This window comes from Centrocercus urophasianus, unplaced genomic scaffold (assembly GCF_019232065.1).
Source record: "Centrocercus urophasianus isolate 14NV4802_14NV808 unplaced genomic scaffold, USGS_Curo_1.0 seq_1060, whole genome shotgun sequence".
In the NCBI taxonomy this organism is placed as follows: domain Eukaryota; kingdom Metazoa; phylum Chordata; class Aves; order Galliformes; family Phasianidae; genus Centrocercus; species Centrocercus urophasianus.
Window position 1 is genome coordinate 38,338 of NW_024884210.1, and position 23,775 is coordinate 62,112.

Genomic DNA, 23,775 nt, shown 5'->3' on the forward strand with positions numbered 1-23,775 from the left:
ATCACATAGTTAAACCAAAATCTATTTCGAAGAGGACATAAAGGCGGCAGTACTGTCAACAAAAAAGGATTGGTGCTGCATAGGTGTATTTCAGTAGGACAGTGGTTGCTGGCATCACGGCAGGGCACTGGGATAAGCACTGAAAGCTGTGCTGACTGCAGTGGCTGCACAGGGAGGTGGTGCAGTCGCCGTCCCTGGCGGCGCTCGGGGGGCGCCTGGAGGAGCTGCGAGATGTGGTTTGGTGCTGGGGGCAGCAGTGGTGCTGGGAGGATGGTTGGACTGGATGATCTTGTAGTCCCTTCCAACCTTGAGATTCTATGATTGTAAGTAGTAAGGAGTTGTGGTTTGAGGTGTCCCCTAAGTCAGAATAAAGGCAAACTCTTTAGTTTTAATATGGTTGTAAAGTTATCCGGAATGAATCTACCAAAGGGCTATCAGAAAATGAATTCCAATCTGGACTTGGACTCTAAGCCAATTTTCTCGTAGTCCTTGATGCATTATGCCTTCTCTTGCAGGTGGCCATTTCTTAGCTGCTTGATGTTTCAGGGAGCAGCAGCATTATAATGGCATATTTGCAATCTGACATTGCGCTGCTTAGCCCAGATCTCCTCACCCACGTGATGCTGAAACCAGAATCACATTCACCAACTTCTTTGTAAGAGGCTCAGATAAACAGGACTAGCAAAGGGGAGGTATTTCTCCAGTGTCTTAACTTCCGTTTCTCCAACTTTCCATTCTCAGATTCACCTTGTTGTTATCTCTGCTTTCAGGAACTCATAACCTAATACAGACATCCAGCCAGCCTCCAAGGAGTTTATGATCCATTAATATGGCCTTGTTTATAGCATCTGAGCCAGGATGTCATCACACTGGGGCCCCACACATAGATGGCAAGGAGGAAGCAATATAAATTATGCTGGGCCCTGCTTTCTTGTGGTGAGATCTCTACTTACCAAAAACTTCTGGCCTTTGTTCTGGGCTGGGAATGGTTTTTGTAATGGAGAGAGAGGCACTTTCTATTCTGAGTAGAGAAAGCAGTACCAGGGAAGGTTTTAATTATCTCTCATTTCAGAGAAGCCAGGCTGCAGTACAATTGCAGGAGCTGATGAACAGTGCAGTCCCAGTCCAAAGGAAGGATGCAGGAATGTTCTCATTCTTATGCTTACAAACAGCTATGAGATCCTCTCAGCCTTCTCTTTTCCATACTGAAGAGTTCAAAGTCCCTCAATCTTTCCTCATACAGGAGATGCTACAGGTTCTATTAATCTTTTGCCTTTCCACTGGCTGACAGCAGAGCTCAGAGCGCTAATCGCAGAGCTCTGCTGTCAGCCACTCCTCAATCCGGGTAGGGTAAGGCTTTCTAACTGCACAGTGCTGCTATCTGAAGAGCAGATAAGCACTATGGAGCCAAATGCTTCTTCGTAGTGGCAGACAATAGAACAGGAACAATTTCCACAATTACAGCTCGACTCATTCAGAGTGGACTTCAGGAAACATTCTCCATCAGGAGCGCAGTGCAGTGCTAAGAAAAGCTGCTCGCATGGGCTGAGTTCCTACCTTGCAAGGTTTCAATGCAGACCTGTCCTTGTGTTTTTGATAGCCCTGATTCAAAGGAGAGGTTGGGCTGTGCATGGATGGATGTCCCTTCTAACCATGATGGGATAAGTCTCGATGCACCTCATTGTCCACTCATATATCCCACAATTTCTAAGTATCATAACAAGAATGCTGTGGGAGACGGTGTCAGATGCCTTGCTGAAGTCAAGGTACACAGCATCCACTGTTCTCCCTTCATCAACACTTCTCTTCCAATTGCTTGGAGATAGCATCCAGAACAAGCTTTCCAAGGACAGAAGTGAGGCTGACTGGCCTGTGGTTTTGCAGATCCTCCTTCTTGCCTTCTTTGAAGACTGGTGTGATACTGACTATCCTCCAGTCTTCAGGCATCTCTCCTGTTCTCCAGGACCTCTCAAAGATAAAAGAGAGTGGCTCAGCGGTCGTTTCTGCCAGCTCCCTCAGCACACGTGGGTGCATCCCATCAGGGCCCATGGATTTGTGTGAGTTGGTTTTGGCCAGACACTCTCTAATCATATCCTTCTCAACTAAGGGGAAGGCTTCCATTCCCCAGGCTCTCTTATGTCCAGGGTCTGAGATTCCTGAGGCGCAGTCTGATTAGTAAAGCTAGAAGCAAAGAAGGCATTCTGTATCTTCACCTTGCCAGCATCCCTTCTTGCCAGGGCCTCTACCTCTTTCAGTAATGGACTCACATTTTCCTTAGTCTTCCTTTTACTGCTGACATACTTAAAAACACCTTGCTTGCTTGTTATCCTTGACTTCCTTTGCCAAATTTGATTCCAAGTGGGCCTTGGCCTTCCTCATTGCATCCCTACAGGCTCTAACAACATTCCTGTATTCCTCCTAACCAGACAGGCCCTTTTTCCACATTTTATAGACTTTCTTCTCACCTTTGAGTTTATCCATGAGCTCCTTGCTCATCCATGCAGGCCTTCTGCCAACTTTCCCCAATTTTTCACTCTTAGCCGTGCACCAATCCTGAGCTTGGAAGAAGTTGTGTTTGAGGGCTGAGCAGCTCCCTCAGGCCTCCTTGCTTTCCAACGCTCAGCCCATGGGACACCTCCACGTACATCCTGGAAGAGGTCAGGGTTGGCAGTCCTACATGCTGCTTTGCTTCTCCCACACAAGATCCTGAACTCCATCATCTCATGATTGCTGCATCTCACGTTGCCCCCAACCTTCATATCCCCAGCCAGCCCTTCCTTCTTAGTAAGAATAAGGTCCAGCAAAATCCTTCTTCTCGTGGCTCCTTCAGATAGCAGGGAATGTTGCAAGCATGTGGAAAATGCTCTTGTCTTAATTTTTATGCTTTGTATTGCAAGTTTTCCTTTAGTCTGGTAGTCAAAGACCTTGGGTTCCTGGTATGAAAATTATCTGATCAGCATTTTTTCAAATGCTTTGGAGGAGCGTTTTTGTTTATGTGTATCCATGTTCTTTCATTCCTCCTGTGCCGGTTCTCCATTTCATTATCCATATTTGCTAGTGATGCACGTGGTTCTTGCAGTTATGTGATCTGCAGTCTAATTTAATGTGTAACAGTGAGTTTTATCTTCAGAACAGTAGGATTCAGATTAAACTGGGATAGTTACTGGCATTCATAAATCATGAAACCACAAAGAGACTTAGTTTCATATTTTTTAAAACACATGATGTGGAACTTCTCTGAATTATCTTTTCCTTGACTTACTAACACACACTTTGGGAAAGAGAAGGAAGGGAAGAAGGGAAGGAGAGGGGGAAAAAGAAAGGGAGGGAAGGAGAGAAGATGAAAAGAAGAAAGCCCCAGGGCTAAATGCAGCGCTCCAGATGGTGCCTCACAAGGGCAGAGTAGAGAGGGACAGTCACCTCCTTGTCCCTGCCTGCCACCGCTCTGCTGACGTAGCCCAGGATAGTGTTGTCCCTCCAGCTCTTTGTTCATCGGGACCCCCAAGTCCCCCCACTCAGCTTGGTGCCATCAGCAAACTTGCTGAAGGTACAATCAATCCGGCTGTCTGTGCCATTGATAAACGTGCTGAAGAGCACTGGGGGTCACCACTTGTGACCGGCTTCCTCCTGGACACAAATCCATTGACAACAGCCCCCGGCTGTGACCGTCCAACCATTTATTTATCCACCTAATAATCCAGCCTTCAAATCCATCCCTCTCCAATTTAGAGTTAAGGATGTGGTGTGGGGCCGTGTCAAAAGCCTTGCACGATTCCAGTTGCCTTTCCTCTGTCTGCTGGTGGCATCACTTCATCACAGAAGGCCACCGGATTCGTCAGGCATGATCTGCCATTGGTGAAGCTATGCTGGCTCTCAGATCACCTCCTTATCTTGCATGTGCCTTAACATAGCTTCTGCTCCAAGATCTTCCCAGGCACAGAGGTGACGCTCACCGGCCTGTAGTTCCCTGGGTCTTCCTCTTTCTCCCTTTCTTAGAAATGGGAGCGATGCTTTCCTTTTTCCACTCAGCAGGGACTTTGCCTGACAGCCATGATTTTTCAGATGTGATGGAGTGAGGCTTGGCAGGTACATCAGGCAGCTCCTTAGAACACTAGGGATCGTATTGTTCAGATCCATATTCATACTGCACATATTCAGCTCTGCTCTTACACTGGCAGGGATTTTGCTCATCCCACCCCTGCTTAGAAGTTCTTGGACATGAGAGAGATGTAGGAAGCCTGAATGTTCATGAAGACAGGGGCAAAGAACTCATTAAGCACTCAGCCTCGTCCATGTCTGAGGAGACCAGCTCTGCCTTCTCGTTTAACAGGAGGAGTGCACTCTCCTTTGCCTGTCTGCTCTGCCAAACCTACCTAAAGAAACCCTTCTTGTTGTTTTTCACATCCCTCATCAAGTTTCATTCCATCTGCACCTTGACTTTCATGATCCTAGCCCTGCATATCTGGACAGCATCCCTTTATTCTTCCCAGGCAACCCATCCCTGCTTCCACTGCTTATGTTTTTCTTTTCTTTTTTTTTTCTTTTTCATCAGCTATCCACAGCCTAGTTAAGTAGAACTGTGACACAGAAATCCTTGATCCAAGAACAGGGCATTTGTTTTTAAATGAAATGCATTTTTGGGACGAAACTGCTCAACTCCATTGATCTTCAGAACACAGCGGAACATGATGACAGATGATGACTGAAGCAAGGTTAAGTAGTGGACATTTATTTCACCTCATAGAATCACAGACTGACTCGATTTGGAAGGGACATTACAGATCATCTGGTTCCAGCTCCTCTCTCAGGGTTGCCAACCAGGTACTGGATTGAGTTCCCCAGGGCCCCATCCAGCCTAGCCTTGAACATCTCCAGGGATGAGGTATCCAAAACCTCTCTGGGCAGCCTGTTCCAGCATCTCACCACCTTCTGAGTGAAAAAAATCCCCCTAACATCTAATCTAAACCTGCCTTCTTTTAGTTTGAAACTGTCCTCCTTTGTGCCCCTGGTCATAGAAGGAAATGAGGTTTGAAAGGCAGGTCATAGAATCATAGAATCATAGAATCACCAAGGTTGGAAAAGACCTCAAAGCTCATCCAGTCCAACTGTTCACCTATCACCAATAGCTCCCACTAAACCACGTCCCTCAACACAACATCCAGCCTTTGCTTGAACACCCCCAGGGTCGGTGACTCCACCACCTCCCTGGGCATCCATTGCAGTGCCTGACCACCCTCATCTCTTTCTATAACAAGTGAGCTGCCTTGTGGATGAGGGAAGGGCTGTTCACACAGCCTGCCTCATCTTCAGCAAGGCCTTTTACGCTGTCTTCTGTAGTATTTCCCTGAAGAAGCTGGCAGCCCATGGCTTGGACAGGCACTCTTTGGTGGGTAAAAAATGGCTGGATAGCCCAGCCCAGAAAGTGGTGGTGAATGGAGTTAAATCCACCAGCTGGCACCAGTACAAGAGGGAGCAGCATCAAGTTGCTCCAGAGGAGATTCAGGTGGGATATTAGGAAGAAGTTCTTCTCAGAAAAAAGTGGCTAGGCATTGGAACAGGCTGACCAGGGAGGTGGTAGAGTCACTGTCCCCAGAGGTGTTGAAGGAAGGGTGGATGTAGTACCCAGATGATCTTAGAGGTCTTTTCCAACTTCAATGATTTTATGACTTTATGATTCTGTCAGACAGTGTAAAAAGTCAGTCTCCATCCTCATTATAAGCTCCTTTTAGTATGGAAGCACGGGAAGGCTGCAGTGAGCTCCCCCCTGAGCCTCCTCTTCTCCAGGCTGGACAAGCACGCTTCTCTCAGCCTGTTTCCAAAGGAGAGGTGCTCCAGCCCTCTGAGCATCTTCATGGGCTTCTCTGGACCTGCTCCAGCAGCTCTCTGTCTTTCTTGTGCTGGGGGCTGAGACCCTAAACTTCTTATGGCGAAGGCCCAAAAGCAGCCAGCTGCAATCAGAGTAAGCCTGCGCTTGAAGCCTGTCAGTTCCTCTACACAAAACAACAAACCAGTTGAAATTATAAATGCTCTATCATACTCCATGCCATTTTTGTTTAAAAGTGCTGCATCTGTTTAGACATATGTTCATGTAGTAAGATGTCTCAGCGGGAAAAGTTGTCAGAAGGAATATTTGAAGCTTAAGGTGTTCCTTCAATATTTCTGGTGCTTTGAACGTAAAAAAAAGTCGCCTCTGATACAGTTTGCAGTTGATGCTGATATTGGTAGAAATATAAACAGGGAAGTAATAAACAGTGAAATGCAAAGCATTTTCATGATTATGTGTCTGCCCAGAAAAATAAGGCTGAAGTGCTTTACAGTGGTAGCAGACAAGCTAAAACTCAGTACTGCAGCAAACAGAGCTAGAGCTACCTTAGAATGCGTTAAGATGGAAGAAATCACTGTAAATCTACATCCTGTTGTGTTAATTTTGTTGCAAGAGTTGCTGGAGGATTGAAGAATATAAAACAAACAACCCTAATTATTCCTAATATTCGTTTGACTGCTGAGCTCTAAGCTGACATTTTCGCAAGACTCTCTGAAGCCGAAGCTCTCATTCCCTGTCGCAATCATCTCAGATGCCGTCATTTGACATGTGAATCAGGGGCTGTTTTCCCGTAGGCTCCACTTCGGGTTTCTCTCTGCTGGATTTTATCTGCCGCTCTCATCCTGGAGTAGCTCAGTCTCCTCAGGCCATGCTGTTCTCTCAGCAGTCTCTCAGCCATGCTTCTCTGGAAGCAGCCACACTTAGGATCAGCCACAAATACTGCCTGACAGCTTACTCTGTTTTGCAGCCTGAGCATAGATATGCTAGAAACAAAAGTCCCCGTACAGAGCTTGTAAATCTGCACTGGCAGCCTCTGTCTGTGGAAGGAACTGACAGTTTGTAGTGTCTCTCAAAGACTCTCTTCAAAAGCTGCCTGGACATCACTGAATTGCAAGGGTTGGAAGGGGCCTCAAGAGACCTCTGAGTCCAACCCCTTCCTAAGCAGGTTCCCTGTAACAGGTCATGCAGGTATGCGTCCAGATGGGACTGGACTCTCTCTAGATGATCCCTGCCTTTTTTGAACTGAGAACCCAGAACGGGACACAGTGTTCTAAATGTGGCCTCTCCAGGGTAGAGCAGAGGGGGAGCATCGCCTCCTTCAACCTGCTGGCCACATTCCTTTTAATGCATCCGACATTAAGCTCAACGTCTTTGTCACGTTAAATTCATCTTGGCAGCTTAAGATAGAATGATAGAATGGTAGAACGGTTTGGGTTGGAAGGGACCCTTAACATCATCCATTTCCAACCCCTGCTGCAGGCAGGGACACCTCCCATAGCCCAGGTTGCTCACAGCCCCATCCAGCCTGGCCTTGAGGGCATCCAGGCAGGGGGCATCCACAGCCTAGCTGGGCAACCTGTGCCAGTGTCTCACCACCTTCACAGGAAGACATAATATCTAGTCTCAATATGCCCTCTTCCAGTTTAAAACCATTTCCCCTCATCCTGTCACTACACGCCCTTATAAAAGCTCCCTCCCCAGCTTTCCTGGAGGCCCCTTCAGGTACTGGAAGGCCACTCACTATAAGGGCTCCTCGCAGCCTTCTCTTTTCCAGGCTGAAGATCCCCAGCTCTCTCAGCCTGTCCCCATAGGGGAGCTGCTCCAGCCCCCTGATCATCTTCACGGCCCTCCTCTGGACCCGCTCCAGCAGCTCCATGTCCCTCCTGTGCTGGGGGTCCCACAGCTGGATGCTGTACTCCAGGTGGGGTCTCACAAGAGCAGAGTAGAGGGTCAGAATCACCTCCCTTGCCCTCTTCTTCTTCCACACTTCTCTTGATGCAACCCAGGACATGGTTGGCTCTCTGGGCTGCAAGCACACATTGCTGGCTCATGTTGAATCTCTCATCAATTGACATTCCCAAATCCTTCTCCTCAGAGCTGCTCTTAAGCCATTCCCTGCCCATCCTAAATCCATGCTTGAGATTGCCCTGACCCAGGTGCAGGACCTTGAGCTTGGCCTTGTTGGACTTTGTGAGGTTGGCATGGACCCACCTCTCAAGCCAGTCCAGGTCCCTCTGGATGGCATCCCTTCCCTCTAGCATGTCAACTGCACCCCTCGGTGTCATCTGCAAACTTGCTGAGGGTGCACTCCATCCCACGGTCCAAGTCACATACAGAGATGTTAAATAGCAGCAGCCCCAGTCCAATCCCTGAGGAACTCCACTCGTCACCTGCCTTCACTTGGATGTTGAGCCGCTGACTGCAAGTCTCTGAGCGCGACCACCATCCCAATTCCTTACCCAGCCGGTGCTCCATCCATCAAATCCATTTTTCTCCAATTTGGCAACCAGGATGACACACAGGACTGTGTCAAATGCTTTGTACAATCCAGGTAGATTATGTCAGGTGCTCTTTCTTTATCCACCGGTGCTGTAACCCCGTTATAAAAGGCCACCAAGCTTGTCAGGCATGACTTGCCCTTGGTGAGGCCATGCTGGTTACCACCAGTCACCTTGCCTTTATTTTCCATGTGCCTCAGTAGGGCCTTCAGGAGGATCTGCTCCATGATCTTGCCAGGCACAGAGGAAACACTGACTGGCCTTTGATCCACAGAGACCTCCTGGAATTCTTGCCTGCCTTCCTTTTTCTCAGGATGCGCTGCTTCTAGGCTTGGAGGAGATGGTCCTTGAATACCAACCAGCTTCTTGGGCCCCTCTCCCCTCAGGGCTTTCCTCCATGTCGCCCTGTCAAGCAGTTCCCTGAAGAGTTCAAAGTCTGCTTTGCTGTCTCAACCTTACATCTGTCTTAGAGGACTGTCCTGAACTCCAGCCGCTGCCCCTCCTGGCCGTGTACGCTTTGAGCAGGTGCTGAATTCTTTTATTTTTAACCTCCATTCTGAATGTAGGAAGCCTTTGCTTGCTGTGAACATCCGGGAACCAGGGCCTGAGCACATCCTAGAAAGATTTCCTGTTTGGGATTTCTGAGCCAGCCTTCAACGTGCAAGAGTGGAACCCTCTGAGCGATTTAGTCAGTTCTGGGCTACCTGCCACATTGCTCCTATCCAGGTCAGAAGCAAAATGCCATCTAGCAGGAATGTGCTATAGTGCCAGACCACTTCCTACCTGCTGGCGATCAGAGTGGGGACATGCAAAGTCAATTCAGGCGTATGGATGTGTGGCACTCCAGAATCAAGGTCACTGTGGTGACAGAAGAGACGTGAGAGGCAGCGTGATGTATGTGCCTGTAGAGCTAGGGAAACACAGTGCATGCAGAGCACACCTTCTGTGCTGCCTTCCAGCTATGCTTAAGTAGCTACCAACTTGGTGCAGCATCATGCACCAGCCCCTAGACTGCACTTGTAGACTTATGCGTGGGTTTCAACACAGGTTTTGGAAATGGGACAATAAATGGCATGTGATAGAATGCAGCAAGTTTGTCAGAATAGCATAGTAGACAACTATCTAAGAAACAAAAAGGGATTATTAGTAAATCAGAAGCTGTAGGCTTGAGAGAACGCCGTCTTTTCTAGATGCAGTTTTGGAGCTCATCTATTTAATCTTTTTACAGTAAAGATCTCAGGCAGAAAAAAAAGAAAGAAAACAAAGGTTACACTGATAAGGTTCAACAGTGAAACAAAGTAAAGAGGCCTTGTGAATATAAATGCTGACTAAAACATCATAAAAGAAAAAGGTGTTACTATGGATAGGCATAATAGCAATGGAATTAAATTAGTACCTTCATAGTAGCCTTATCCCATCATGGTTAGAAGGGACATCCATCCGTGCACAGCCCAACCTCTCCTTTGAATCAGGGCTATCAAAAACACAAGGCCAGGTCTGCATTGAAACCTTGCAAGGTAGGAACTCAGCCCATGCGAGCAGCTTTTCCTAGCGCTGCACTGCGCTCCTGATGGAGAATGTTTCCTGAAGTCCACTCTGAATGAGTCGAGCTGTAATTGTGGAAATTGTTCCTGTTCTATTGTCTGCCACTACGAAGAAGCATTTGGCTCCATAGTGCTTATCTGCTCTTCAGATAGCAGCACTGTGCAGTTAGAAAGCCTTACCCTACCCGGATTGAGGAGTGGCTGACAGCAGAGCTCAGAGCGCTGGATTGGCGGCGCAGAGTCTGGCTGCTCTCCTGAAACCAGCAGTGTTCCCTGCGGGGCGGTGCTGGGTCTGGTCTTGTTCAGCATCTTCATCACTGACCTGGCTGAAGGGATGGAGTCCACCCTCAGCATGTTTGCTGATGGTACAAAACTGAGAGCAGTGGCTGACAGCCCTGAAGGCTGTGCTGCCGTTCAGCAAGACCTGGACAGACTGAAGAACAGAGCGGAGAGGAACCTGGTGAGGTTTAACAAGAGGAAGTGTAGATTCTTGTGCCTGGGGAGGAACAGCCACAGCATCAGTACAGGTTAGGGGATGAGCTGCTGCAGAGGAACACCGGAGAGAAGGACCAGGGTTTCCTGGTGAACAACAGGCCGGTCACGAGCCAGCAGTGTGCCCTGCTGGCCAAGAAAGCCAGTGGTATCTTGGGGTGCATTAAAAGGACCGTGGACAGTAGATGGAGGGAGATGGTCCTTCTCCTCTACTCTGCCCTGGTGAGGACACACCTGGAATACTGTGTCCAGTTCTGAGCTGTCCAGTTCCAAAAAGGCAGGGATCATCTAGAGAGAGTCCAGTGGAAAGCCAAAAGATTAATAGAACCTGTAGCATCTCCTGTATGAGGAAAGGATCGGAGATTTGGAGCTCTTCAGCGTGGAGAAGGCTGAGAGGTGATCCTACCAATGTTATTGGAAGTGTCTAATGTACCTAAATGTGCAGGGGGAAACGGATGGAGCCAGGCAGAAGGCAATAAGAGAAAGCTGGAACACGGAAAGTTCCATACAAGCATGCAAAAGAATTTCTTTATGCCCCGTCCCTGCAGGCATTCGAGGCCAGGCTGGATGTGGCTCTGGGCAGCCTGGGCTGCTGGTTGGCGACCTGCACACAGCAGGGCTTGGAGCTGGGTGAGCGCTGTGCTCCTCTGCAGCCCAGGCCATGCTGGGATTCTGTGATTCTGTGATTCTTTACTGTGAGGGTGGCAGCACTGGAAGAAGCCACCCAGAGAGAGGTTGTAGAGTCTTCTTCTCTGGAGATATTCAGGACCCGCCTGGATGCTTTCCTGCTCGACCTACTGCAGGAAATCTGCTTTAGCAGAGGGTTTGGGGTTGACGATCTCCAGAGTTCCCTTTCAAACCAAACTATGATTCCATGATTCTATGACTATGGTTCCGTGGTCCCGTGGTTCCGTGGTTCTATGGTTCTACAGCTCTTTGATTTCCAGGCAAAGCAAGCACTACTTCTTTAGCCTGTCCTTGTAGATCATGTCTGCCATGTCTCTGTGTCCTATTTCAATGTCCCTCATGAATGGATGGAGCCAAAAATGTACCAAGGAGACCAGGTTCAGCTTCACTGCATCCCAAGCTGAGGAGGATAATTATTCTTTTGATGTGCTGCTCACCTTTTTGTTGAAGTTGGTGAGGTGTTTGGTTTGCCGTGTTTGGAAGGAAAGCATACAGATTCTTCATTCATTGCCTACTCCTGCCTTCATGTTCTTTTCAGCAGGACCTGCAGCTCCTCCAGCTGATTCACAGCCTGTACAGCTATGGTGCTGTGCTGCCTCAGGTACAGAAATCTACCTTTATTGAACTTGATGTGGATTCCACTGACTCAGTTCTTAAGACTTTCTCTCTGAATCAGTTGTGCTGTGCAACATTTTAGATGTCCCTGCTAGTGCCACCTGCAGCCTGGTACTTTGTGTTCTCATCCATCATGAATAAAAACACTGAAAAATACTGGCTCCCAAATCAAAGCTTGGCATACTCCAACGACTGCCAGCCACTGCCCGACACTGAAATATCTACTGAGCCCAGAGGTACCAGTTTTCAGGCCCCCTAATGCTCCCTCCTTCATTCGGCACGCACTTCTTTGGTTATAAATGCAAATTCTGTGGGAGACAACATGGAGGTACATTTCATCCACTGCTCTGCATCCATTCGGCCAGTCATTCTGTCATAGAAGGCAATCAGGCTGGTCTAGCACAAGCTGTGCTATAGAAATCTCCTGTTCCTGATTGCTTCTTTGTTCTCCACGTTCAGAAATGGATTCCAAGACGATGTGGTCCATGATTCGACACTGAAACACCGATGGTTCTCTGAGTTCTTCCTTGCCTTTCTTAAAAGAGAGTGTAATGTGAGCTTATTTCCAGTCACCACGGATATCTCCAAAACCACTTTTTTCACATGTAATAGACAGCAGCTTTGCAATAACATCAACAAGCTACTAAAAGGACCGGCAGCCCTATGTGTGTGATTAACTTAGGAAAAGAAAAAAAAGCAGAAAAAAAGCAAGCGGTAGACAAAAATAAAGAGAAATAAACACACAAAAAGGCTGAAATGTCACTGTTACACTTGGAACAGCTGAAGGACAGCAATGACTGCCTCACTGGGAGTCAGCCCAAGACTCCTAGCCCCAGAGCAGCCTCCAAGGGTAGCTACAAAGAGTTGCACAGAAGGTGTGGAAGAATAGGAGAAACGTGTGCTATGTTTCACTTCACTGCACTCTGCCCCAATTCGTTGTAACTCAGAGCTCATGACCTGGAGGCAGCTTCTTCCGTTCAGGAGCCCTCAAAGAATTTCTCTTCTGTGAACTAATCCAGACAGCCCTTGAGCCAGTGCAAATTTTGAGCATCCATAACGTCCAATGGCAAAGAGTTCCCCAGGTCCTTGGGCCCCCATGTGAAGCATCATCTTCTTTATTTCTTTCTCCAGGTCAATACACCAACACTGCTGTGACCTGGCCAGTCTGGAGCAGAGAAAACTAGTCGAGGTGGCCCCTTTAAGCCAAGGGAGCAGCGTGGACCATCACCCACTCTTGTTCTGTATTTATTCTTAGTATAGGCTGATGGGGCTCCAGTAACTTGAATGGCAGGCGCTGCAGATGATTGTTGTCCTTCCCAGGCATTAGGAGCCTCAACACGAGGTTTTCAGGTTACAGAAGCATAGCATCATAGAATCATAGAATGTCTTGGGTTGGAAGAGACCTCAGCGATCATGAAGCTCCAACACCCCAAACTGCGCTTGCTTTTAAAGAAGGAACTGTGGTAGACTAGAAAACGGGCTGTGCCGCTGTGATCGCGTCCCCACATCCCCCCAGTACCACCCTCCGTGTCCTTCCACCTCTTTTTGCCCAGCCCTCTCCTTGCCCCGTCCCTTCCCACCCCCGTCCTCGCCCCTCGCTCTTTCCCACCTCTTCTCACTTCCCCAGGTTTCTGGCTCCTATTGCTTCCTACCCGTTCCCCCTTATCCCTCCCAGCTGCAGCCTTTCCCCCCGCTCCGCTCAGGCCCCCTCCTCGCCGCTGCTCCCCGGCCCCTTCGCGCCCCGTGTCCCGCATCCCGCGTCCCACCACGTCGACCCACCTCCGCGGACCCCGGCCCGGGGCCGCGCTCTGCCGGCGCGCTCCGGTGGCGGGGCGGGGATGGGGGCGGCGGGGGGAGAGAGGGGCTGAGGGCGGCGCTGGGTCGGGTTTCAGCAGGAGCCTCCGCGCCGAGCCAGCGCCGATCCGCCGCCTGCAGCCGAGCTCTGCGCGGGGCGGCTGCGGCACCGGGGCGGCCGCGGCACCGGGAGGCCGAGCTCCGGGAGGACGGGGTGGGGGCACGGCGCCGGAGGGCACCGGAACACACTGAAGGTACCGGAGCGGCCGGCGGTACCGGAGCGGTGTCGGCACCAGAGCGCCGGGTACTGGGGTGCCGGGGTACCCGCTCTGCTGCGGGACGTCTCGCCGGGACCGGATCGTGCGGGATGCGAGCTCTGCCGGCGCGGGACGCGAGCTGTAAGTGCCAGCGCCGGACCGATCCGCTCCCGCCGCCTCCCCGCCTTCAACCGCTGTGCCGCACATCCGCATCAGCGCACGCCGGGCCGGGCCGGACTGGACCGGGCGCTTTGTTCTGCCTCCGCCGCGCAGACAATGGGGGGGGGGGGGGGGGGCGGGGGGGTGCGCCCGCGGCGGCGCAGCACCGCGGATCCGCGGCTGGATCGGCCGATCAGCCTCGCCCGCTGCGCGACGGCACTGAGGCCGGCGCTGGGAGCGGGACGGTGCGGGAACGGGAGCGGCGCCGGGACGGGGAGCCGCAGGGCTGAGCCGGCGCTGGGCGGGCGTTCGGCGGTCGCGGCGGAGGAGCCGCGGAGGCGCCGGGCGGGGGCTGCGGGCCCGAGCGGAGCGGGGGCTGGGGCGGGCGGTGTGCTGGAACGGAGGCTGCGGCGTGCGGGGGGAGAGCCGGGGAGAGCCCCGGAACGGCGGTGTGCGCGGGCACCGGGAGCGCCGGGAGGAAGGGACGCCTCGTGTCTGGGCAGCCCCGAAAGGCAGGGAGCCCCAGCAGCCGCAGGGGGAGACGGCCGGGAGCCCCGAGAGATGGAGAGCCCCAGGGACAGCCGGGGAGCGCCGGGGGCCGGGCAGCCCGACGGCCAGAGAGCCTCGACACCCCGGGACGGCTGCGCAGTGGGCACGCAGTGTGGCAGGGCACAGCCAGTGCTGATGGCTTGTGGGCCGGGACTGTGGGAACTGGCTTTTGCGTGAGGAGCTTTTATTAGAGCTTCCTTTGTAGGAATAATGTTTTCAGAGACAGGATAGCCTGAAGGAAGCCCTCGTGTGGCACAGGAATTGAATCCATGGGGATGAAGTGGAGCTTGACTGCATCCTTAGAGAATGGCTACCACTGCTGGTCACTGCTTGTTTTGATGTTAGAAGGAGATTAGGCTGTGTGGCAACTGTGGGAGTGAGCAATAGAGATGCTGGTGTTGCAGATGCAGGTGTAAGGAGATGGGGCTGGGAGGCATGGAGGTGGCTCAGGTCATAATGGACAGCAGAGGTTGAAAGTTTTCAGACTAGGGCTGCACTGCAGGCAAGGCTGGACCGTGCTTGGCTTTGGGAAGATCTGGAAGTCTTGAGAGAGACCTGCATGGATGTAGAACAGGAGAGCATATTCCAGCACAGTGAGTGGTGCCCAGCAAAGATGAAATGGGATTCTACATCCCTCCTGATGTGGAGTCTTGAAAACATCACTGGATGAATCATGGCCCCTCGTGAAGTTTTGGGTATGGCATCAGCAGCGTGTGCAGCTTTGAGCTTTGGTGGAGCTTTTGCACAGCAAGCACTCTGACATCTGTTTGTGGCACGCAGAGTGGGTGCCGTCTTTCCAGCTTCTCTGCCAGTGCCGGGGTGGGCCTGCTTTCCCTTCTCCGTGGCCGACATGAGAAGCAGTGCCACTGGCAGGCTTGCAAGCAGGGGATTCTGCTTTGGTCCTTCTGTAGTTTCTTATGCATTTTTCTAAACAAGGCTCATCTCCTAAGTGTAGTCTCGGCTCCCCTGATGCCTGGGCATATCAGCCAGGCCTGGAAACGCCTCTGTGCATTGCAGCACCCTTCCTGTCGACCCCCTTACTGTGGCTCTGCACCCCAGCCTCCTCTCCGGACAGACTGTGATACCACCGTTCCTTTAGAGGCTCTCGCTGCCATTTGTTACTAGGAAACTCAGTGCCCGGTAGTGGGAGGGACGGGAGGGGAGCAGGGCAGTCCGGCTCACATTACACAGGCTGGGCCTGGACCACTCAAGCCAGCCCCTCGCACTGAGCTATCTGCTAATTGGAAGCAGCTGTTCGATTTGGTGACTCTGCATCAACTGAGGTTGCCGCTGTCTTCCTTGCTGTCCCAACCCTGCAAGTCCCAGAGGAGTAAAGGGCTGCCGGTACCCCGGGGGCCTTCTGCCCATCCTGGACCTGTGCAGTCTGGCAAGCAGGCAGTCGCGTCTCTTTCCCAGGAGGCAGCAAAGCTCTGACTGCATCCAGGAAGGAGGGAAAGGGAGAAATTTGCACTCATTTCATCACCCCAGAAACCTGACTTTGTGTTACTGCGTTGCCCCAGCGCTCCCAGCTGCTCTTCACACCCCCATTCACGTTCCCAGTTTCCCCATCCCCACAGCAGCAGTCCACAAAGCCTTGCTGCTCTCCCTTCTGCTTTCCAAGAGTGACATCAGTAATCAAACCAGGGCAGGTTCTTTTCCCCATATCTGTGCCCTTACCTGTGCCAGGTGCTACTCAAGACGTTTCAGCTTTATCCCATCCTCAGCCACTGAGATCCCCTCGCTGCATCCCTCTTTTTGTTACTCTATTTTTTCTACTCTCCTTTTACTTGAGTTTTCATTTACCCACCTGCCAGGGCTTTGAACTCTGCCCTGTACCTTCCCACGACCCAAGTGTCCAAGTTACAGTTAGGATGATGCAGTTGCATCACAGAAGCAAATTTGGATCCCGTTCTCCCAATTCTAGATGCACGTAATTGTTCTGGGGAAGTTTCATTGACTCCCAAGAGGAAGAGCAATGGACTTGGCTAGGACCACTGAACTGGTGCAGCTCAGCATCCAGCAGTCCTCAAGAACGTGTAACTTCTTTGACCTTCTGTTCCTGAGAGATGATGAGGATTCGTGTTTGCTAGGTGCAAGAGCAGCGTGTGGCACTGCTTGCACAGGCATCAGGCACTGGGGGTGTGCACGGGTTTCTAGTTCCTGTAGCCCACTGAGGTAAACATTCCTTTATATGTAGGAAACACTTTTATTTCTGTCACCAACCCACAATTGCTGCAAGAAAAATCAACCTAACAGTTGTCCTGAGGTGGGAAAGAGGGCCAACAAATAGTGGTACCACATCTCTCAGAAAGGGCTGGCGCTGCTGTAGAGCTCTGCAGACCAAAGGTTGCCATTTGTAGTCCCCAAACCAGGCAGCACGAGCCACCTCTGCCCCCACAAGACAGGGAGGTTCTGCCGTCCTGCGTCTGCCATGAGCTGCTCCTGAGCGTGGTTATGGGACCAGCAGCAAATGCTTTCAAGAGAGTCCAAGTGTGAGCTCATGCTGCCGCCATCCCTGCAGACCACTGAGCCTCGTTTACCGGCGGCTCGGAGCGGCACTGGGGCTGGTGTTGTGCACGAGCACTTCGACTGCTGAGTTGCTCTGGCTGCTTGCAGGGAGGGTGGGCAGAGCCCTGGGGGGCTCACAGCCTTTGGGTGCCGCACGTACGGCCAGCGTGTCCAGCAGCGCTGCGGCTGCAGGGAGCCGCTCCTCCCTTCTTGTCCCTCCCCCACTGCTGCAGTGAAATGAAGCTACAGCAGGGGGAAATGGAGTGAAGGAGCCAGAACGAACGAGGAGCAGCGAGAAGGAGACAAAGGAGGAGAGCGAGCAGTGGAGAGTGGGACGGGGAAGGAGCCAGGGCAGCCGGCAGTTCAGAGGGAGTTGCTGCGTTCCTGCTGTGCCACCACCACCCTCCATGGTACCAGCTTGGGGCATCCCCAGATCTCCTTTCCTGGTTGAACAATGGGCCCTGTCTGCCCTGGGAGGACGGGGTTTTGTCTTGGGCATTCCCGGCTGTGGGTCTGTCCTTTGCAATGGAGCCATTCTGATTTATTGTGCTCTGGATGTAAGCCCATTCCAGTTCTGCTGCACCCCACCAGGGACACCCGATTTGCACTTTGCATTTTTTTTGAACCTAAATCCCTGTGGTCATGAAAAGCAAGCTACTGGGGAAGGGGGGTTCGGCAGGGTCACTTGTTGGGATCGCTCCCAGTTTTAAGACCATATTTTTCAGGATAGAGAGGTGCTAGGCTGCTGCTTGTCCAAAAATCTCTGAGGTCTTGCAGACACTGTTTCTCAGCTTTGCAGGAAGCATTCAGCTGTTAAAGGCACAGGAACCAGCTGGCTCCGGTGCTGCCAGGAAGGCTGCTAGTTGGGAAGGATACTTGGCTGTGTGGGAAAAAAAGCGATGTGACAGAGTACCAGCTGGTAACACCAGCACATGGCCAGGTCTGCTCTGCTCGGTGACGTTAGGTGCTGGCCTGGGGCTTCATTCCCTTTCCTTCACACCCTTTGCTCTAACAAGTTTTCGACTCATGAGGGATAAGTGATACAGAGCAACCAAGCGGAAGGTACCTGGCAGGCTCTCCCTCCCCACGTTCTTATTCTGTCCTTCGTTTGCTGCTCTCTCTTAACCAGCTTCCTCTGGTTTGCATTCCTTGCAGGATTAAAGAGTGCTGCAAAGAAGATCAAGCAACCTTCTGCTCTGCAAGTTACTAGCAATGGAGCAGATGAAAGGGTCGGCCATGCTTCTGTTGGAGCTGCTAATCCTTGGGGGCCTGAGAGCAGAGAAGGGCTCTGCTGTCCTGGGCACCCTGGATCTACAAATAGATGAGGAGCAGCCAGCAGGCACCATCATTGGGGACATCAGTGCTGGCCTGCCCCCTGGCACCAGTGCCTACATGTATTTCATATCAGCGCAGGAGGGCAGTGGCGTTGCCACTGACTTGTGGATAGATGAGAACAGGGGCATCATCAAAACAGCCCGCGTCCTTGACCGAGAGACCAGGGACCATTACAGCTTCATAGCTGTTACCCCCGAGGGCATCACAGTAGAAGTGAATATCCAAGTTAATGACATCAACGACCACGCTCCAGCCTTTCCCAAGCAACACAGCACTTTCCAGATCCCAGAGCACACACCTGTTGGCAGCAGATTTCCCTTGGACCCAGCCTTTGATGCTGACAGTGGCCTGCTCAATACCCAAGGCTACGTGATTAAGGGTGACAATGTGGGGCAGGCCTTCCGTCTGGAAACACGGCGAGGACCCAATGGGGTCCTGTATTTAGACCTGGTGGTCAGCAACGTCTTGGATCGGGAGAACCGTTCGTCGTACTCCCTGGTGCTGGAAGCCTACGATGGGGGCTCTCCTCCCAGGAGCAGCCAAATGACGTTGGACGTGTCCGTCCAGGACATCAATGACAACGCTCCCACCTTCAACCAGAGCCGCTATCATACTCTCATATCAGAGAATTTGAAACCTGGCAGTAGCATCCTGCAGGTCTTCGCGTCCGACGCGGATGAAGGAGACAACGGTGATGTGATTTATGAGATCAACCGGCGACAGAGTGATCCTGACCAGTACTTCACCATCGACTCCCGAACTGGAGTCATCAAACTCAACAAGGGTCTGGACTACGAAGTCAGGAAGGTGCACGAGCTGGTGGTGCAGGCACGGGACAGGGCTGTCCACCCTGAGGTCACCACAGCCTTTGTCACTATCCACGTGCGCGACTACAATGACAACCAGCCCACCATGACCATCATCTTTCTGAGCGAAGATGGCTCCCCTCAGATCTCTGAGGGAGCCCAGCCCGGTCAGTATGTGGCACGCATCTCTGTTTCTGACCCAGATTATGGAGAGTACTCCAATGTCAATGTCACCCTGGAGGGGGGGGATGGCAAGTTTGCCCTCACTACAAAGGACAACATCATCTACCTTATCTGCGTGGACCAGCTTCTGGATCGGGAGGAAAGAGACTCCTATGATTTGCGAGTGACAGCGACTGATTCGGGAACACCTCCGCTCCGAGCAGAATCAACCTTTGTGCTGCAGGTGATAGACATCAATGACAACCCTCCACTCTTTGACCAGCAGGAGTACAAACAGAGCATCCCTGAGGTTGTGTACCCAGGCAGCTTTGTCCTGCAAGTGACCGCTCGAGACAAAGACCAGGGTCCCAATGGGGAGGTGCAGTACAGCATCGTGCACAGCCAAGACACCCATTCCAGCTGGTTTGCCATTGACCCTGCCACGGGTATCATCACCACTGCTGCCCCACTGGATTACGAGAAGGATCCTCAGCCTCAGCTGACAGTGCTGGCCACAGACAGGGGAACCCCTGCCCTCTCTTCTTCAGCTGTGGTGCTTGTGGCCCTGCAGGACGTCAATGACAACGAGCCGGTGTTCAGGAGTAATTTCTACAACGTGTCCCTGAAGGAGAACACCCCGGTCGGTACCTGCTTCCTACAGGTAGGTACAGCTGTCAGGAGCTGAGCTTGAGGAGGGCACAGACAGGGCTGTGAGAGGTTGGAGATGAGAGATGTGCTGCTGAAGGATGTTTGCGCAGATTTCATGGCTTCGACAGGCAGAGAGCTGTTCCCTCGCCGTGAGCAGGAAGCTGGCAGAGCACTGTTACACATCTGCATGCTGGGGGGTGCCTTTGATGCCAGAGGCAGATCTCAAGGAGTCCCTTTGTGCAAAGCGCTGCGTTGAGCTCAGCTCACGTGGTGATCTGCTCTGCCAGGCATTGCTTGCACAAGTGCAGAGCTGTCCTTGTCAGCCTGGAGTACCAGCAACAGTGCTGAGGGGCAAGGTCAGGCCTCGAAACTGCTTGTGGCAGGACTGGTAACTTCTCTCTCCCTCTGGTGATGGACAGCAGCATTAGTTATACGTGACTGCTGCTGTTATATTACTTCAGAAGCAGCATCTTTGGGATTTGAGCTGAGAGGCACGTGCTACATCAGTCTCTGTGTAGTGAGTCCTGGGGGGGTTGCTGCCCCTCTGTTAGCTCTCATGGGGGCTCAGCTGTGCCGTCTATTCCATCAGCATGACCCTGCAGGCTCCGTCAGGGCAGCACAAGGTCTGTCCCTGTGGGACAGGTGGGGCCAGAGCCATGCTGGGACGGAGGTCAGGAGGAGGCTGAGGATGGCAATGGGCTCCGGGACAGGGCAGGAGCGCTGTTGCCCTGGGGGACACGGAGGCCTCAGGTGCTTGCAGGGACAACTCAGCTGCGGTGGCTCCGGCAGAGGCCCCTCTCGTTCTCAGTGCCATCCTGCTCAGTGCTGCTTACTGCAAAGGCAGGAAGGCGTTCTGGAAATATCGCCGGCACTGAAGGCTGGCTTTCTGGCTGCAAGTGCAAGGACAGGCAGGAGGGAGGTGGGAAGACGTGAGACTGTGGGGATGCCATGAAGATGCTGGTAGGGCCACAGGGCTGCGCCGTGCTGAGACGCCGTGCGGCAGTGAAGCCATCCTGGCCTGCACAGCACAGCGCAGGGAGGCACCCGTCCAGCAGCCGGCAGGGACTGGGGGGTTGGACAGGTTTCGATGGTCTTGGCTTGGCCCTCATGTTTCATTTGGAAACGGTGCATCTGGGCCGAGCGCAGGTACCTCCCTCGTGGCCTCGGCATAAAGCAAACAGCGCACACATCTGCTGCTGCTTCCTCTGGGCCGGGAAATGTGAGAGGATGGGAAAGGAGGCCGGCCAGGCTGCCGACTCAGCACCAGGCCCCAGCAGGCTCAGGCCAGGCTGAGGAGCTGGCAGAGCTGGGGGCCAAGGAGCCGCGGCCTGAGCTGCCCAGTCCAGCCACCCCTGCCAGGAACTGGAGGGCTTCCATGGGCTCTTTGGGGTGCACAGCAGCCAGCAGCTGGTGCCACATTTCATAGGTCACAGTCAGGTGTGCAGCCCCACAGACCCTCTCTTCCCCCTGCTTGACTTCATCTCTCTGTGACTTCCAGGCATCAGGGCTCATCTGGTCTGAGGGTCCAGACCTGCATAATGCTGATGAGAGCCCAGGCCTTGCTGACACGTCCTGCAGGAAAAAAGCAGCTGCTAAGGCTGACCCAGAACAGAAAGGGTTTTGGTGTCCATCATACCATCAAGTTTCTAAGCCAGAAACCATGGGAGGACCAGTTCCATTTTTGGATATTGACATCTGCTCTGTGTGGGCAGGACAGAACGATAGGGAGGTGGGGACACCACGTAACTGACCATGGCACCACTGCAGGTCTCCTGCATCCCAGCAACATCCCATTCTCCCCACCACGGTGTTCTTTGTGTTTGATGTACAAACAGGGCTGAGCAGAGCAAACCTGAGCACCTGAGAAAGAGAAAGAATCACACAGAATCACACAGAATGGCCAAGGTTGAAAGGGACCTTAAGGATCATTGAATCTCCAACCCCCCACCAGATGCAGGGCCACCAACCTCCACGTTTAATACTAGACCAGGCTGCCCAGGGCCCCATCCAACCTGGCCTTGAACATCTCCAGGGATGGGGCATCCACAGCCTCCCTGGGCAGCTGTTCCAGCATCTCATAGTAAAGAAACCTCAACATATTTATTTATTACTTATGTTTATCATGGGTCGAGGCCTACAGTAACTGACCCTGCGTGTGCCTAAGCAAAGGAAATAGCAAACCACGGTTCAAATCTGAGATGAGAGAAAAACACAAGCACAGAAGGAGCCTAAGTAACCAATGAACACAAGACCATCAAACAATAGAGCAGGGGGCAGACACTAGTCAGTTGTCTCTGCTTCACTGTGTAGACATGAGCTGGTAATACATATCATAGAATCATAGAATGGTTTGGGCTGGAAGGGACCCTTAAGGTCATCCGGTTCCAACCCCCTCCTGCAGGCAGGGACACCTCCCATAGCCCAGGTTGCTCACAGCCCCATCCAGCCTGGCCTTGAGGGCATCCAGGCAGGGGGCATCCACAGCCTGGCTGGGCAACCTGTGCCAGTGTCTCACCACCTTCACAGGAAGACATAATATCTAGTCTCAATCTGCCCTCTTCCAGTTTAAAACCATTTCCCCTCGTCCTGTCACTACACGCCCTTATAAAAGCTCCCTCCCCAGCTTTCCTGGAGGCCCCTTCAGGTACTGGAAGGCCACTCACCATAAGGGCTCCTCGCAGCCTTCTCTTTTCCAGGCTGAAGATCCCCAGCTCTCTCAGCCTGTCCCCATAGGGGAGCTGCTCCAGCCCCCTGATCATCTTCACGGCCCTCCTCTGGACCCGCTCCAACAGCTCCATGTCCCTCCTGTGCTGGGGGCTCCACAGCTGGATATAGAATCACTTCCCTCGCCCTGCTGGCCACACTTCTCTCAGTGCAACTCAGGATGCCATTGGCCTTCTGGGCTGCAAGCACACATTGCCAACCCGTGTTGAGTCTTTCATCAGCTGACATCCCCAAAGCCTTCTCCTCAGGGCTGCTCTCAAGCCGTTCTCCATCCGTTCTGCATCTGTGCTTGAGATTTCTCTGAGCCAGGTGCAGGACCTTGCACTTGGTCCTGTTGAACTTCATGAGGTTGGCATGGATACTTTAAGGCTCATCAGCTCACATTCAAATGCTGTGTTTACATGATGTGGAACTTTGTTCTGTTATAAATTCACTCTGCTGGCTTACATTTGTTTCAAACGTTCCGTTGGATTGACGCTGTACCAAGCTGCATGCATGGTCAGATATTTTCTTTCTGGGCCTTTCTAACTTTTTAAGCTGAATCAAGTATTGTCTGTCCTCTGGCAGTCTGCATAAAGCAGAGAGTTGTGTAAACCCCATATTGTGAGCAGTGGTTGATTTGACTGAAATGTGAATGAGATGAGATGGTTGATTATGGACTCCTGTATAGATCCAGTATCAATGATTTTGGAACCAGGCTTTGTGTGTTTCACTTGCACCCCTACACACCATTGTTAGGTGTTAGGGAAGAACATCAGCAATCAGAAGCTGACCAACCCCATGCACAGTGTGTATCCTTGTCTTACAGTTTTGAGGACAAGTCTGATGAGCTTTGAAGCCCGAGTGCAATTCTGTGGTTCTGTGAGGGGCTGTGCTGCATGAACAGCACTTGGGCAGCCTCTGGGGCTGTGCACTATATGGCGCCTGCATGAAGTGCTCTAGGCTAAAGCAGGCTACAGTAACACGGAGTCTTGAGGGATAATCCTGGTGCATCATTATGGCCCCGAAGGGGAATATTTGTGAGGGAACACAGGGAGCAGCCACAGACGGGGACCAGAACAGCAGGAGGACTGATGATCACTGACTTTGCTGCCAAGGAGAGCGGGAGGATGCTGCTGTGTGCATTCGGTTTCTTGGGACAAGAGCTTTAGCATTAACCTATTTTCAGGTTTT

At 52.1% G+C, this 23,775-nt stretch overlaps 1 protein-coding gene across 1 annotated transcript in view; it reads left to right on the plus strand.

Moving 5' to 3' along the window:
- The first annotated feature begins 13,811 nt into the window (after positions 1 to 13,811).
- LOC122167810 (protocadherin-16-like) overlaps positions 13,812 to 23,775 on the plus strand; it is a 47,477-nt gene continuing 37,513 nt past the window's right edge. The window contains 2 exon segments of the mRNA XM_042832657.1: positions 13,812 to 13,852; positions 18,083 to 19,891. Of these exon segments, the coding sequence (XP_042688591.1) occupies positions 18,140 to 19,891 (1,752 nt within the window). The 5' untranslated portion in view covers positions 13,812 to 13,852; positions 18,083 to 18,139.